At 43.8% G+C, this 16,695-nt stretch overlaps 1 protein-coding gene across 2 annotated transcripts in view; it reads left to right on the top strand.

Moving 5' to 3' along the window:
- LOC110536497 (inward rectifier potassium channel 2) overlaps nt 1–14,961 on the top strand; it is a 39,036-nt gene extending 24,075 nt beyond the window's left edge. The window contains exons 3-6 of one of the 2 annotated variants that reach the window (XM_036968279.2): nt 5,937–6,028; nt 6,369–10,892; nt 12,623–12,940; nt 13,465–14,961. In XM_036968279.2, coding sequence (XP_036824174.1) covers nt 9,861–10,892; nt 12,623–12,940; nt 13,465–13,698 — 1,584 coding nt within the window. In that variant the 5' untranslated portion in view covers nt 5,937–6,028; nt 6,369–9,860 and the 3' untranslated portion in view covers nt 13,699–14,961. Of the gene's footprint in view, nt 1–5,936; nt 6,192–6,368; nt 10,893–12,622; nt 12,941–13,464 lie in introns of those variants that run through there. The other variant, XR_016492645.1, reaches the window with a different exon arrangement.
- Nucleotides 14,962–16,695: the final 1,734 nt, after the last annotated feature.

Raw genomic sequence — 16,695 nt, forward strand, 5'->3', positions numbered from 1 at the left:
TAAAACTAGGCTTATAGATGGTTAGTCGATAAAGCCCTCTGTGTAGAGGACAGGATGTGATGTTCTGATGGCTGTTCTGTGTCTGTCCAAGAAGATAATCAATTGACCCACTGATAATGAAGTTAACCAACACAACAGAGCAGGTCACATTCTGTGCCTAGCTTACATAGAGTATACTGCTGCAGGCAAAGGTTAGGGTCGCACATCGCAATTTCACAGGGACACCTTCCCTGTCACCTCTCTCTCACTTTTTCTCTCTCTCTCTCTAGCTGAATCCCAAATCACCCCCTCTGCCCTGTTCACACGCCTCTCTACCAGTGTAACTAAGCTGAGGAAGTGAAAATGATGGAGGGTGTAGGTGCTATTGAGACCCTCCGATAACCACTTAAACGGAGCCAGCAATGCTGCTGGTTTCAGAACTAATTGGAATTCCATTAGGCACCACTTATTTTAGAGTTTGTGCAGTTTCACACAAAATAATGTAGGAGGTGTCTAATTATTTGTCACATGCAGTAGTGGAAAAAGTACCCAATTGTCATACTAGAGTACAGTGCCTCGCAAAAGTACTCACCCCCTTGGCGTTTTTCCTATTTTGTTGCATTACAACCTGTAATGTAAATGGATTTTATTTGGATTTCATGTAAACTAAATAGTCCAAATTGGTGAAGTAAAAAAATAACCAATTACATTCAGAAGTCACATAATGAATTAAATAAAGTTCACCTGCGTGCAATCTAAGTGTCACATGATCTATCACATGATCTCAGTATACAGTGCCTTGCGAAAGTATTCGGCCCCCTTGAACTTTGCGACCTTTTGCCACATTTCAGGCTTCAAACATAAAGATATAAAACTGTATTTTTTTGTGAAGAATCAACAACAAGTGGGACACAATCATGAAGTGGAACAACATTTATTGGATATTTCAAACTTTTTTAACAAGTCAAAAACTGAAAAATTGGGCCCCCTTAAGTTAATACTTTGTAGCGCCACCTTTTGCTGCGATTACAGCTGTAAGTCGCTTGGGGTATGTCTCTATCAGTTTTGCACATCGAGAGACTGAAATTTTTTCCCATTCCTCCTTGCAAAACAGCTCGAGCTCAGTGAGGTTGGATGGAGAGCATTTGTGAACAGCAGTTTTCAGTTCTTTCCACAGATTCTCGTTTGGATTCTTTGACTTGGCCATTCTAACACCTGGATATGTTTATTTTTTAACCATTCCATTGTAGATTTTGCTTTATGTTTAGGATCATTGTCTTGTTGGAAGACTAATCTCCGTCCCAGTCTCAGGTCTTTTGCAGACTCCATCAGATTTTCTTCCAGAATGGTCCTGTATTTGGCTCCATCCATCTTCCCATCAATTTTAACCATCTTCCCTGTCCCTGCTGAAGAAAAGCAGGCCCAAACCATGATGCTGCCACCACCATGTTTGACAGTGGGGATGGTGTGTTCAGTTGTGTTGCTTTTATGCCAAACATAACGTTTTGCATTGTTGCCAAAAAGTTCAATTTTGGTTTCATCTGACCAGAGCACCTTCTTCCACATGTTTGGTGTGTCTCCCAGGTGGCTTGTGGCAAACTTTAAACAACACTTTTTATGGATATCTTTAAGAAATGGCTGTCTTCTTGCCACTCTTCCATAAAGGCCAGATTTGTGCAATATACGACTGATTGTTGTCCTATGGACAGAGTCTCCCACCTCAGCTGTAGATCTCTGCAGCTCATCCAGAGTGATCATGGGCCTCTTCGCTGCATCTCTGATCAGTCTTCTCCTTGTATGAGCTGAAAGTTTAGAGGGACGGCCAGGTCTTGGTAGATTTGCAGTGGTCTGATACTCCTTCCATTTCAATATTATCACTTGCACAGTGCTCCTTGGGATGTTTAAAGCTTGGGAAATCTTTTTGTATCCAAATCCGGCTTTAAACTTCTTCACAACAGTATCTCGGACCTGCCTGGTGTGTTCCTTGTTCTTCATGATGCTCTCTGCGCTTTTAACGGACCTCTGAGACTATCACAGTGCAGGTGCATTTATACGGAGACTTGATTAACACAGGTGGATTGTATTTATCATCATTAGTCATTTAGGTCAACATTGGATCATTCAGAGATCCTCACTGAACTTCTGGAGAGAGTTTGCTGCACTGAAAGTAAAGGGGCTGAATAATTTTGCAAGCCCAATTTTTCAGTTTTTGATTTGTTAAAAAAGTTTGAAATATCCAATAAATGTCGTTCCACTTCATGATTGTGTCCCACTTGTTGTTGATTCTTCACAAAAAAAATACAGTTTTATATCTTTATGTTTGAAGCCTGAAATGTGGCAAAAGGTCGCAAAGTTCAAGGGGGCCGAATACTTTCGCAAGGCACTGTAGGGATGACCAGTGTTTAGTGTTCTGTTGATAAGTGCATGAATTGGACCATTTTCCTGTCCTGTTCAAAATGTAATGAATACTTTGGTTGTCAGGCAAAATGTATGGACTAAAAAGTATAATATTTTCTTAAGGAATGTAGTGAAGTCTAAGAAAAAGTTGTAAAAAATATAAATAGCAAAGTAAAGTACAGATATCCAACCCCAAAAAACGACTTAGGTAGTACTTGAAAGTATTTTTACTATTATTACTTGTACTTTACACCACTGACCACATTTGTTTGTCGGATTTCGAAACTTGACACATGTAAAAGATGAAATACCTCCCAAATGAAATGTTTAACTGTTACTGAGGTTTATATCTTGTAAACGACAGGGGGATTTGTTCATTCCAATGTCATGCTTTTTTTATTATTTAAAAGTGGAACATGAATTGTATCATTCAAGCCAGGAGTGTGTCCCGAAGTTGATGGGTTTGTTGATCCCATTGCCACTCTCTGGAAGTCACCCCCTGAGCTTCGTCAGCAACACGTGACAACGGGGGGCCCTCCAAGGGAGTTGGTAGGGGCTAGGGGGTGGTTTGGGATTCACAGTCTCGCTCTCTCTTTCTCTCTCTCTCTCTCTCTCTCTCTCTCTCTCTCTCTCTCTCTCTCTCTCTCTCACACACACACACAGTCACACACACTGTGTGAAGCCTGTACCTTTACTTACCTGTACTGTATCCTACCTTTGTGTGTGTGTATACTGCAGCCAATCACCGGTATGTGTACAGTTAAAGTTAACAATGTGTAGTGGTTCGTACCTGTGTATTCAGTTATCTACTGTATCCTACCTGTATATGTACACTCCCTCTGGCCGTGGTTGAGTGGTTCTTATATAAAGACTTGAGTGGATTATCAGAGTCATGGTGGGATTACTGCAGTCACGAGCCCAGCTGTAATCCACAGCATTCCGTCACCATCACCACATCACAGATCTCAATACCGTTCCCAGTATTAGTCTTTATCCCAATCTCATTTATAATTCACTATCAGTTCTCTCTATCACGGCTATATTGCCCCTCAACCCAATCCCCTTCCTTTTCATCTATTTTTCAGTTACCTCGGTGACTGTATATACTACGGTTCACCCCCTCCTCTCTCTGTCTCATTCTATATACTACGGTTCACCCCCTCCTCTCTCTGTCTCATTCTATATACTACGGTTCACCCCCTCCTCTCTCTGTCTCATTCTATATATTACGGTTCACCCTCTCTTCTCTGTCTCATTCTATATACTACGGTTCACCCCCTCCTCTCTCTGTCTCATTCTATATACTACGGTTCACCCCCTCCTCTCTCTGTCTCATTCTATATACAACGGTTCACCCCCTCCTCTCTCTGTCTCATTCTATATACAACGGTTCACCCCCTCCTCTCTCTGTCTCATTCCATATACTACGGTTCACCCCCTCCTCTCTCTGTCTCATTCAATATACTACGGTTCACCCCCTCTTCTCTCTGTCTCATTCTATATACTACGGTTCACCCCCTCTACTCTGTCTCATTCTATATACAACGGTTCACCCCCTCCTCTCTCTGTCTCATTCTATATACTACGGTTCACCCCCTCCTCTCTCTGTCTCATTCTATATACTACGGTTCACCCCCTCCTCTCTCTGTCTCATTCTATATACTACGGTTCACCCCCTCCTCTCTCTGTCTCATTCTATATACTACGGTTCACCCTCTCTTCTCTGTCTCATTCTATATACTACGGTTCACCCTCTCTACTCTGTCTCATTCTATATACAACGGTTCACCCCCTCTACTCTGTCTCATTCTATATACTACGGTTCAACCCCTCTACTCTGTCTCACTCTATATACTACGGTTCACCCCCTGTTTTCTCTGTCTCATTCTATATACTACGGTTCACCCCCTCTTCTCTCTGTCTCACTCTATATACTACGGTTCACCCCCTCTTCTCTCTGTCTCACTCTATATACTACGGTTCACCCCCTCTTCTCTCTGTCTCATTCTATATACTACGGTTCACCCCCTCCTCTCTCTGTCTCATTCTATATACTACGGTTCACCCCCTCTACTCTGTCTCATTCTATATACTACGGTTCACCCCCTCTTCTCTCTGTCTCATTCTATATACTACGGTTCACCCCCTCTACTCTCTCATTCTATATACTACGGTTCACCCCCTCCTCTCTCTGTCTCATTCTATATACTACGGTTCACCCCCTGTTTTCTCTGTCTCATTCTATATACTACGGTTCACCCCCTCCTCTCTCTGTCTCATTCTATATACTACGGTTCACCCCCTCTACTCTCTCATTCAATAAACTATGGTTCACGCCCTCTACTCTGTCTCATTCTATATACTACGGTTCACCCCCTCTACTCTCTCATTCAATAAACTATGGTTCACGCCCTCTACTCTGTCTCATTCTAAAATAACAATAACGAGGCTATATACAGGGGGTACCAGTACCGAGTCAGTGTGCAGGTTAGAGGGGACTTGTACATGTAGGTTGGGGTGAAGATACTATCCATAGATAATAAACAGCGAGTAGCAGCAGTATAAAAACAAACGGGTGTCAATGTAAATAGTCTGGTGGCCTTTGATGAATTGTTCAGCAGTCTTATGGCTTGGGGGTCGAAGCTGATAAGGAGCCTTTTGGACCTAGACTTGGTGCTCCGGTACCGCCTGCCGTGTGGTAGCAGAGAGAATAGTCTATGACTTGGGTGACTGGAGTCTCCTCCCTCTTTCTCCTTGTCCTTCTTTAGCAGCATGATTCATCAAATATTGCCTCGGTAACACATCAGCATTCCTCTGTAGTTGTTTCCATGTGATACAGCACCATGTACACTGCAGTGTTGGGATCCATAGCAGAATGGCAGTGGACTATTGCATGACAATGGCCCCAGGTCCCAGGTCCCAGGTCCCAGGTCCCAGGCCCCATGCACCATTCCCCAGGCCCCATGCCCCAGGCCCCATTCCCCAGGCCCCAGGCCCCAGGTCCCAGGCCCCATGCCCCATTCCCCAGGCCCAAGGCCCCAGGCCCCAGGCCCCATGCCCCAGGCCCCAGGCTAGTATATGGGATATGTAATTCCCTCGCTGTGTCACAAATACACGTGTGTGTGTGTGGTTTGGTTTTGCTATCCTTGTGGGGACCAGATGTCCTCACAAAGATAGTAATACAAGGAAAATTGGAGACATTCCGCCAGTTCCCTTAGGCTTTTTTAGGCTTAAGGGTTAGAATTAGTGTTAAAGTTAGGTTTCAGGGTTAGAGTTTGGGTTAGTTTTAAGGTTAGGATTTTGCAGTTAAGGTTAGCGTTAGGGTTAAGGGCTATGGAAAGTAGGATTTGAAATGGGAATCAGTTGTTTGGTCCCCAGAAGGACAGTAAAATAAACATGTGTGTGTGTTTGCAATAACCGTCAAGATGTACAGTATTGGGGCCCAAATTCACAGCTTATTCACCTGTATGGGTCATAAAATATGACCGTAAAGATATACAGTAAACTATCACAATGGAAGTGGTTCTCTTATTCCACCCCTCTGTTTCTTTTTATTCCAGGTTCCATGACTTTATGGAGACATTTTCATTTGTAATTCCGGAGACATTTCTTCCCATTCTTTCCAAGAAGTGACGCAACATCAACACTCCCAGTAAGCTGGACACAGGAATATTTGTTGTGTTACAAGAGCCAGAGCACCCAGACAGACCAAGTCTCGACGTACAGGTTACTGATTACATGATTTTATTGGTTTTATTATGGGTTTTCATTGAGCTATTACAAATGAAGATGAAAACCATGGAGGGTTAGAGACGGTGAGTCCATCCTGCCCTTTTGCTCCTTACCGACTTACATTCTCAGAATGTCCACAAGACAAGACCTACCTGCTTACATCATCAGAGCATCTGTTTTCACAAAGGAGATCTGAAGTCATGGTTGTATCTCTGTTTATGCTGATTGTTGGTTGGTCTGTATTGTCATGTTATTACCAGGTTGGCAAGGACACAGGAGAGGCGTCATGGGAGGAACAAAGCGGGATAAGAAACCAGACGGGATAAGAAATGTGACGACTGACTGAGCAAAAGAAGAAAACGCCAGAGAAAGAAGGAAAGAGAGAAGGATTGTGTGTTCTCTACTTTCTCAGAAGTGCAGCCCCTAAATTCCTGTTACTATGCCTGAGAGAGGGAGGGCAGCAGACCAGTCAAAATGAACCCCTACGTCACCTCTCACTTTAGGAGGGATCTCTTTCCCCACTTCCACTTGTTGTAGAGGCTTATCTTATCTTCTCCCCTCTCTTACTGTTTATGTGACATGACAACACCTTTCTCTGTGTAAACCTAGGACAGTAGGTAACATCTGTCTCTGTGTAAACCTTGGACAGCAGGTAACATCTGTCTCTGTGTAAACCTAGGACAGTAGGTAACATCTGTCTCTGTGTAAACCTAGGACAGCAGGTAACATCTGTCTCTGTGTAAACCTAGGACAGCAGGTAACACCTGTCTCTGTGTAAACCTAGGACAGTAGGTAACATCTGTCTCTGTGTAAACCTAGGACAGTAGGTAACATCTGTCTCTGTGTAAACCTAGGACAGTAGGTAACACCTGTCTCTGTGTAAACCTAGGTCAGTAGGTAACACCTGTCTCTGTGTAAATCTAGGACAGTAGGTAACACCTGTCTCTGTGTAAACCTAGGACACTAGGTAACACCTGTCTCTGTGTAAACCTAGGACAGTAGGTAACACCTGTCTCTGTGTAAACCTAGGACAGTAGGTAACATCTGTCCCTGTGTAAACCTAGGACAGTAGGTAACACCTGTCTCTGTGTAAACCTAGGACAGTAGGTAACACCTGTCTCTGTGTAAACCTAGGACAGTAGGTAACACCTGTCTCTGTGTAAACCTAGGACAGTAGGTAACATCTGTCTCTGTGTAAACCTAGGACAGTAGGTAACACCTGTCTCTGTGTAAACCTAGGACAGTAGGTAACACCTGTCTCTGTGTAAACCTAGGACAGTAGGTAACACCTGTCTCTGTGTAAACCTAGGACAGTAGGTAACACCTGTCTCTGTGTAAACCTAGGACAGTAGGTAACACCTGTCTCTGTGTAAACCTAGGACAGTAGGTAACATCTGTCTCTGTGTAAACCTTGGACAGTAGGTAACATCTGTCTCTGTGTAAACCTAGGACAGTAGGTAACATCTGTCTCTGTGTAAACCTTGGACACCAGGTAACATCTGTCTCTGTGTAAACCTTGGACACCAGGTAACGACTGTCTCCTGTGTTGTGCCTTCGTTGCTCTTAGTCAGGGTGTCCTCAGTGATCTGGTCAAGGTGTTACACTGTAAACTGTCCTCAGGGAGCTGGTGAAGGGTTGAACTGTTCCTCAGGGACCTAGTAACATGTTTAGCTTGTTCACTGGGGGTCAAAGACTTGCCAGCGTTCGAAAACCACAGTCCACTGGAAATGTGTACGGAAGGTAAAGTCTAATATCGCAACCAAACCTTTTTTATGTCATTTGGATTTGCCCTGAATCAAACCTTTTGAGTTTTCTTTGTTTTTTTATCCCTAAGGGATTTGGCATGCAACAAACAAAAAAATCTCTCTTCCCAAAATATTACCTTTGTTTGCCTCAGTGGGTTGTTGTTTTTACCCAGTTTTCCTTGCACGTCCTCTTCACATTATTGCCACATTTTTCCAAAGGAATTAGACTGGAAGCTTTTCTGAAATGGATAAACATGTGTGTTCTCTGTCAAGCAGGGGTGTTGAGTGTGACACTTGAACCAAGAGGAGAGAACTAAAACCAACCCGTTTGGAAAAAACAAGGACACGGCACCTCCCGTCCCAGGATTGGACAGGATTTGACCTCTGAAATAACCTTTGAACTCTGAGTTTTCGTAGAGGTCATCCACGGGTGTATGCCCTGTGTGCCTGTTACCCCTCCCCTCTTTCCCCACAACCGGCCAATAGGATTCTGCTCCTCCTACACATTCACTTTGACTCTATAATAGGTGTTGTATAGAATTAATCCTGGTGTCATATGTATAGGATGGTACACAACAATAAGTACACAGAAAGTACACACAATTGTACATGCCTTGCGTTCTAGTCAAGTAATTTAATTGTCTCTCCTTTTATTTATTGTCTTTCTCCCTCTCTTTCCCTCACTCCCTCTGTTATAGAGAATTCTCCCATGCAGTTGTAGTTAATATCATGTAGCTGATCTGGTCAGTAGTCAGTCTGTGCAGTGTGTTCTGTACTGAATTGACAATGCCTTTAGGAGAAACACAGAGTCTCTCAGGAATAGGATATCCAGCAGTCACCTGAGAGAGCCACAAACATATTTCAAATGTCTCTAAAAGTCTGCTTTTGTTGTGCCAAGAACTCACCACTGACATTTGAGGACTTTTGTGGCTTGGAAAAGATACTTGGATTTGAGGGCAAACTGCTGGTCACAGTCTCCCACTTGAGAGAGACACTGAGTGAGTATTATTTACACAGTGCATGGCTACTGTAGCTCATAAATGTGTTCCAAGGCCCTGTAGCAAAGGAAACATAGATATAAAAGGGTGGAGGAACATACTCTGACTGATAGGAAGTGAATGGATTGGAATTGTGTACCATTATCTGAATCAATAGTCTAAGGAGTTCCTCCTCTGTTTCAATCTGCCTTGTGTATTTTCCATGACCAAACCACTGGGAAGTGAAGATCATGGAACGTAAGAAACAGCATGCTATTATTTTCTCTGCTGGTTGCATGTTAGATACGTGTTAGAAACATAGACACCGTTTGACTGTACTTTACTGTGGATCTACCCCTGGACTCTGTATTGTCATATTGCACTTTAGTGAATGTGGGGAGTATATATCCTCCTTACTACTACCCCATTGTATCCCAAGCTCTCATCCTTTCAAGCTTCTCAGTTCCTGTAGCCTGATCAATGTGTTTCCCTTGTGCTGTTTCAAACTGTCAGCAAAACTCCTGCTTCCTTGTAAGATGGCCACAGACTATGGGTCCCTCCTGTTGATACCCTGGACACGTGTGTAACCTCCCTCTTCAGCCCAAAGGAGTGTAAGTACTACAGGGACTATACAGTATTACTGCGAGACTGTGTATCTGCTGCTGTGGAATACGTTTCTGACCAGAGGAGTATATACAGCAACAACTTGACCACTGAGTTTCCTTCAAGAGAATGGAAGGAAGACTGTGAATCAGGACACTGTAGAGCTGTGAGTAACCCTGACTGTTAATAAAAAGTTAGTGGAACAATGATCCGGGAAGTGAGGGAAGTCATCTACTGCTGGATACAGTTTTCCCTCATGGATTTACCTTTACCACATCAGATGGATTACTTTTCACCATAGAAACAGTGGAACTGGAAAGAAGTACAGAACACCAGGTTCTTATCAATACCTAGGTGGTCATAAACTCACAAGCACATAGGAGTTGAGACTACAGCTTCATCAGCGTAAGACATTGTATTTAGCACCATGGGAGCGGCGCGTGTTAAGCGACGTTTCAGTGCGGTGGTTGACGGGCTGGTAGACGAGGAGGAAGTCATTAAGCTGGCTCTGAGTGTTGCTGACACGGCCAGGGTGGGGGGGAGCACGGGAGGCTCAGGGAGCCCCACCAGTCTCTCTCCCACACACAACCGAAATGGCAAAGCACTGCAGGGCAACGGCAGCAATGCACGGAGGCCCAGCGGAGCCCTGGAGGCAGGAGGAGGGGAAGGATTGATGAAAGGAGGAGGGCGCTCAGGACTGAGGGGTGGGAGGGGCGGAAGTCTGGGGAGAAGGGGAGAAGGCTGTTCGTCCTCAGACCGAGATTCAACACTGTCGTCCCCTTCCTCCTCAAGCCGCCGGCCCACCCGGCACTCTAGACGCCGGCCCCGCCACCGCTTTGTGGGCAAGGACGGGCGCTGCAACGTCACCTTCGTCAACATGAGCGAGAGAGGCCAGCGTTACCTCAGCGACCTCTTCACCACCTGCGTGGACATCCGCTGGCGTTGGATGCTAGTCATCTTCTGCCTCTCCTTCCTCCTCTCCTGGCTGCTCTTTGGCTTCGCCTTCTGGCTCATTGCCGCCGCGCACGGGGACTTCGCCATCCGCCTCAACCCCAGCTCGGGTGCCTCTTCCGGGGGAGGAGATGAGTCCGGAGCAGGGGCGGTGGTGGAAGTGGAGGAAACGTGTTTCGTTCAGGTGAACAGCTTTATGGCGGCCTTCCTGTTCTCCCTGGAGACGCAGACGTCCATTGGTTACGGCTTCCGCAGCGTGACTGAGGCCTGCCCCCTGGCGGTGATGGCGGTCGTTTTGCAGTGCATTGTGGGCTGCATCATCGACGCCTTCATCATCGGAGCGGTCATGGCGAAGATCGCTAAGCCCAAGAAGCGTAACGAGACGCTGTTGTTCTCTGACACGGCAGTGGTGGCGCTGAGAGACGGGAAACTCTGCATGATGTGGAGGGTGGGGAACCTACGCAAGAGCCACCTGGTAGAGGCACACGTACGTGCACAGCTATTGAAGGTAAGAAAGGAGAGAAGAAGAAGATTGGTTGAGGGATGAAAGAAGGGATTAAAGAGACTTAAGGGGCTGTAAACAGTAGAAGAGGCAGGACACATCAGTAACTGTAAAGGTACTGAAGGGGCTGTAAACAGTAGAAGAGGCAGGACACATCAGTAACTGTAAAGAGAGAGAGAGAGAGAGAGAGAGAGAGAGAGAGAGAGAGAGAGAGAGAGAGAGAGAGAGAGAGAGTGATATCAGTGAGCCCATCTGGACTGTACTCTGATGTCTGTGTTTAATAAGAGCTTGTTTTATTCTCCCTCAGGGGTTTAGAAGATTTACCAAGGGATTAATTTCCCCAGGATTTTTTTTTACCGTGTGTGCATGTGTGGGCATGTGTGTGCGTGTGCGCGTGTGCGTGTGTGTGTGTGTGTGTGTGTGTGTGTGTGTGTGTGTGTACTGTATATAGATAATACTCTTTTCTGGCCATCTGTTAGCAATTTTGGTGAAAGTTTGCGTGGTGGTGTGTGTTCTGACATATTGTCTGCCGGTCTGTATCTATTGTGTTTCATGTGGCCCTTACCTACCACTGCTTTCATTGTCCTGTGGGTTGTAAAGCTCTAGAACAGGTAGGTGAAGAGAGGGACATTTAGATCTTCTTAAAACCTTGATCATGTCAAAGTTCAGATGGGGCAGCTTTGATAAGTTTTGGGGGATCATGGCAGAATTGTGTTTCTCAGTGCTGAGGCTGGGGATTGGCTCCTGAAAAAGGTTGTGTAGTAAGCCTAGGCCTGTGGAGTATGGCTGTAGACTGGTGTTTCTCAGTGCTGAGGCTGGGGATTGACTCCTGAAAAAGGTTGTGTAGTAAGCCTAGGCCTGTGGAGTATGGCTGTAGACTGGTGTTTCTCAGTGCTGAGGCTGGGGATTGGCTCCTGAAAAAGGTTGTGTAGTAAGCCTAGGCCTGTGGAGTATGGCTGTAGACTGGTGTTTCTCAGTGCTGAGGCTGGGGATTGGCTCCTGAAAAAGGTTGTGTAGTAAGCCTAGGCCTGTGGAGTATGGCTGTAGACTGGTGTTTCTCAGTGCTGAGGCTGGGGATTGACTCCTGAAAAAGGTTGTGTAGTAAGCCTAGGCCTGTGGAGTATGGCTGTAGACTGGTGTTTCTCAGTGCTGAGGCTGGGGATTGACTCCTGAAAAAGGTTGTGTAGTAAGCCTAGGCCTGTGGAGTATGGCTGTAGACTGGTGTTTCTCAGTGCTGAGGCTGGGGATTGACTCCTGAAAAAGGTTGTGTAGTAAGCCTAGGCCTGTGGAGTATGGCTGTAGACTGGTGTTTCTCAGTGCTGAGGCTGGGGATTGACTCCTGAAAAAGGTTGTGTAGTAAGCCTAGGCCTGTGGAGTATGGCTGTAGACTGGTGTTTCTCAGTGCTGAGGCTGGGGATTGACTCCTGAAAAAGGTTGTGTAGTAAGCCTAGGCCTGTGGAGTATGGCTGCAGACTGGTGTTTCTCAGTGCTGAGGCTGGGGATTGACTCCTGAAAAAGGTTGTGTAGTAAGCCTAGGCCTGTGGAGTATGGCTGTAGACTGGTGCAGCCAAGAAATATAGGCAGGCGAGAGCTTTCTGTGGAACGTAACACTTAAGACTTTAGACTGAACAATACAATATGTTCCTGTAAACAATGTAAAAACTAAACACTTAATCACTAACCTCATACCCTCTGTACTTCCCTTTCTCTACCCCTGTTCTTTCCCCCTCCCCCAGCCGAGGGTGACCCCAGAGGGAGAGTTCCTCCCGCTGGACAACGAGGACATCAACGTGGGATTCGACACGGGAACCGACCGCATCTTCCTGGTTTCCCCGGTAACCATCGTCCACGAGATCAACGATGAGTCGCCGTTTTTCGAGATGGACCGTCGGACTCTGGAGGGCGACGCGGAGCTGGAGGTGGTGGTCATTCTGGAGGGTATGGTGGAGGCCACAGCCATGACCACACAGTGTCGCAGCTCCTACCTCGCCTCCGAGATCCTCTGGGGTCACCGCTTCGAACCTGTGCTCTTCGAGAGGAAGAACTGTTACCAGGTAAGAGGGGGAGAGGTCCTATAGAAACAGAAGAGGAAAGAGTTTCTCATCCTCTAGCTTCGTTGTTACGTTTTCCCTTTTCTCTACATTTTAGCCATTCAGCAGACACTCTTATCCAGAGTGACCCCTCTCTTTTTCTTATCCAGAGTGACCCCTCTCTTTTTCTTATCCAGAGTGACCCCTCTCTTTTTCTTACCCAGAGTGACCCCTCTCTTTTTCTTATCCAGAGTGACCCCTCTCTTTTTCTTATCCAGAGTGACCCCTCTCTTTTTCTTATCCAGAGTGACCCCTCTCTTTTTCTTATCCAGAGTGACCCCTCTCTTTTTCTTACCCAGAGTGACCCCTATCTTTTTCTTATCCAGAGTGACCCCTCTCTTTTTCTTACCCAGAGTGACCCCTATCTTTTTCTTATCCAGAGTGACCCCTCTCTTTTTTTTATCCAGAGTGACCCCTCTCTTTTTCTTATCCAGAGTGACCCCTCTCTTTTTCTTATCCAGAGTGACCCCTCTCTTTTTCTTATCCAGGTGGACTACTCGTTCTTCCACCGGACCTATAAGATTCCCAGCACACCCTCTTGCAGCGCTAAAGAGTTGGCCGAGCAGAAGTACATCCAGGGCTCACGCTCCTCCTTCTGCTACGAGAACGAAGTAGCCCTGCAGCTCGTCTCCCCTGACAATGACCCTGAGGGCAACCCTGGCGGCTGCCCCTCATCCCTGACCCAACGATCCTCCCTCTCACAACCCACCCACACTAACTAGGGAGGCGACAGACAGAGGGGACAGGAAGTGACCTGGGATCCACAGGAAGTCAGGGACAGACAGAGGGAGAGAGAGGCAGAAAGAGAGACAGGCTTCATAGGGAAAGAGACCAAAGTAGAGAAAGGTAAGTACATGATTTAGGGAAAAGGACAACATTGAGAGACTGAAGTTGAGAGAGGTGTAGAAAGAGAAACAGAAGACACCACAAAGACGCCGAGAGACAAACGGAGAGAGAGAGATACTGTATACTGTCAAACAGAGAGAAACGGACAGACAGATAGGACAGAAAAGGAGAGAGAGGGATAGAAAGAGAGAAAGAGAGAGAGAAGTGTCATTGAAAGGGGTAGATGGGCTGCTGCTACTCTGACTGTGTTAGCTGATTTGGACATAGCGATCTTTCAGAATCATTATGAACCCGTCTGTCTCAGACCCGTCCCGTCAACCAACCGCTACATTCACCACTGGCTCCAGCACCTAGCTGACCACACATACAACACTGACCCCTATTGGCTTCAGTCTGTACCTGCAGCTCCTGTTCAGTTACAACTCACACTGGACACATGGGAGTAAGGTGAAGCTGCCCCCTAGACACTGAGCTATGACCAGTTTAGTGTTTCTGCCCCCTAATGGTGAAGGTTAGGTTTTGGAGAGGCTAAGCTGATCCTAGATCTGTGCCTACGGGTAACTTCTACACCAAACCTGTTGATGTTGAATACTGTGTGACAGAATGAGGTAAAATGGTGTATTGACATTGAGGGATGTTTGTTGAAAGACAAGGCATTATTGATATGTTTTTGATTCTGGTCATTTGTGTTCTGTCAGGGTTTGAGCAGGTCTGTTGTGTTAGACTGCTATGTAGCAAAATGGATACAGAGAAACAGCTGAAAATAAGCAGCGATTTTAAGCTGTTTCTTTGACTTGTACTGTATGTTGTTATTCTGTATTTATAATGCAAGACTATTATATATTTGCTTTATTTAATCAAACATGTTGCTTGTTCAACTGGGTGCAGTGTCAGCACAAAACCATATGAGTGCATCGTCTGGTAACATGTTATTTGAAGGTCTACTTCTAAACTTATGATTGATTGTTTAATATGGTTAACTATGGTTAACAAACAAAGGTTTATAAGTACTTTGTAAGCAGAACTTTGATTAAAATGTTACCTTATGTTATTTTTAAAATTCTACAGTACCCAGCTGAAGGGACAATCTTATGTTAATGTTTACCTCTGTCTTGAATATGAGATTCTGTCACCTGAGATTCTGTGTTCCTCAAACATTTAACTTTGTATAATTTTCCTCAGTATTTTCTTTATTTAGTTCATTTGCTGAATACTGTATATTTGGTAGAATTTTAAGGGGGAAATGGAGGGATGTTAAAGGTAGACTCAGCGATATGACGTAGATGCAGAAAGTAAACAGCATAGTGGGTCAATATCCACAACAACTAAGAGCGTTGAAGTGTGAGGCTCAACTTCTCTGCTGTTTAAATACATAGTGAGGGTATTCCATACCGGTAAAACTTGAGTCTATCACAATAATGAAAACAAAATGTTGCCGAGGCTGAGATGGATGGCTGACACTGAGACCCGCACGGACAGTAGTGGACGCATAAATTCTGGCCTAATGACAATCACCAAAATGTCATTACACTTGTTGGTGTTTTGTGTAACAAAGGTCTCTTTCCATCCACCACTGTTTGGAGGCTGGAGACATGTTGAGACTGGATGAACATGTAAAGGAAGTGATTGTTTGACAATCAGATGAAAACATTGTGACTGGTGGTTTGTGCCACAGTAGAAGGTAATACATTTTAAAAGTTAAATAACACATCTTTAGTACGAGGCCCACAGAGATCCTAATGAATGAATAGAGATTCTATATGTAATGAATGAATAGAGATTCTATATGTAATGAATGAATAGATTCTATATGTAATGAATGAATAGATTCTATATGTAATGAATGAATAGAGATTCTATATGTAATGAATGAATAGAGATTCTATATGTAATGAATGAATAGATTCTATATGGAATGAATGAATAGATTCTATATGGAATGAATGAATAGAGATTCTATATGTAATGAATGAATAGATTCTATATGGAATGAATGAATAGATTCTATATGGAATGAATGAATAGAGATTCTATATGTAATGAATGAATAGATTCTATATGGAATGAATGAATAGAGATTCTATATGTAATGAATGAATAGATTCTATATGGAATGAATGAATAGATTCTATATGGAATGAATGAATAGAGATTCTATATGTAATGAATGAATAGATTCTATATGGAATGAATGAATAGAGATTCTATATGGAATGAATGAATAGAGATTCTATATGGAATGAATGAATAGATTCTATATGTAATGAATGAATAGATTCTATATGTAATGAATGAATAGATTCTATATGTAATGAATGAATAGATTCTATATGGAATGAATGAATAGATTCTATATGTAATGAATGAATAGATTCTATATGTAATGAATGAATAGATTCTATATGTAATGAATGAATAGAGATTCCATATGGTATGGAATGAATGAATAGATTCTATATGTAATGAATGAATAGATTCTATATGTAATGAATGAATAGAGATTATATATGTAATGAATGAATAGATTCTATATGTAATGAATGAATAGATTCTATATGTAATGAATGAATATAGATTATATATGGAATGAATGAATAGATTCTATATGGAATGAATGAATAGAGATTCTATATGTAATGAATGAATAGATTCTATATGGAATGAATGGAGATTCTATATGTAATGAATGAATAGATTCTATATGGAATGAATGAATAGATTCTATATGTAATGAATGAATAGATTCTATATGGAATGAATGAATAGATTCTATATGTAATGAATGAATAGATTCTATATGTAATGAATGAATAGATTCTATATGTAATGAATGAATAGATTCTATATGTAATTGTGTGATCATGTGAACATAG

This window comes from Oncorhynchus mykiss, chromosome 3 (genome assembly GCF_057628025.1).
Source record: "Oncorhynchus mykiss isolate SJ-2025 chromosome 3, ASM5762802v1, whole genome shotgun sequence".
Lineage (NCBI taxonomy): Eukaryota > Metazoa > Chordata > Actinopteri > Salmoniformes > Salmonidae > Oncorhynchus > Oncorhynchus mykiss.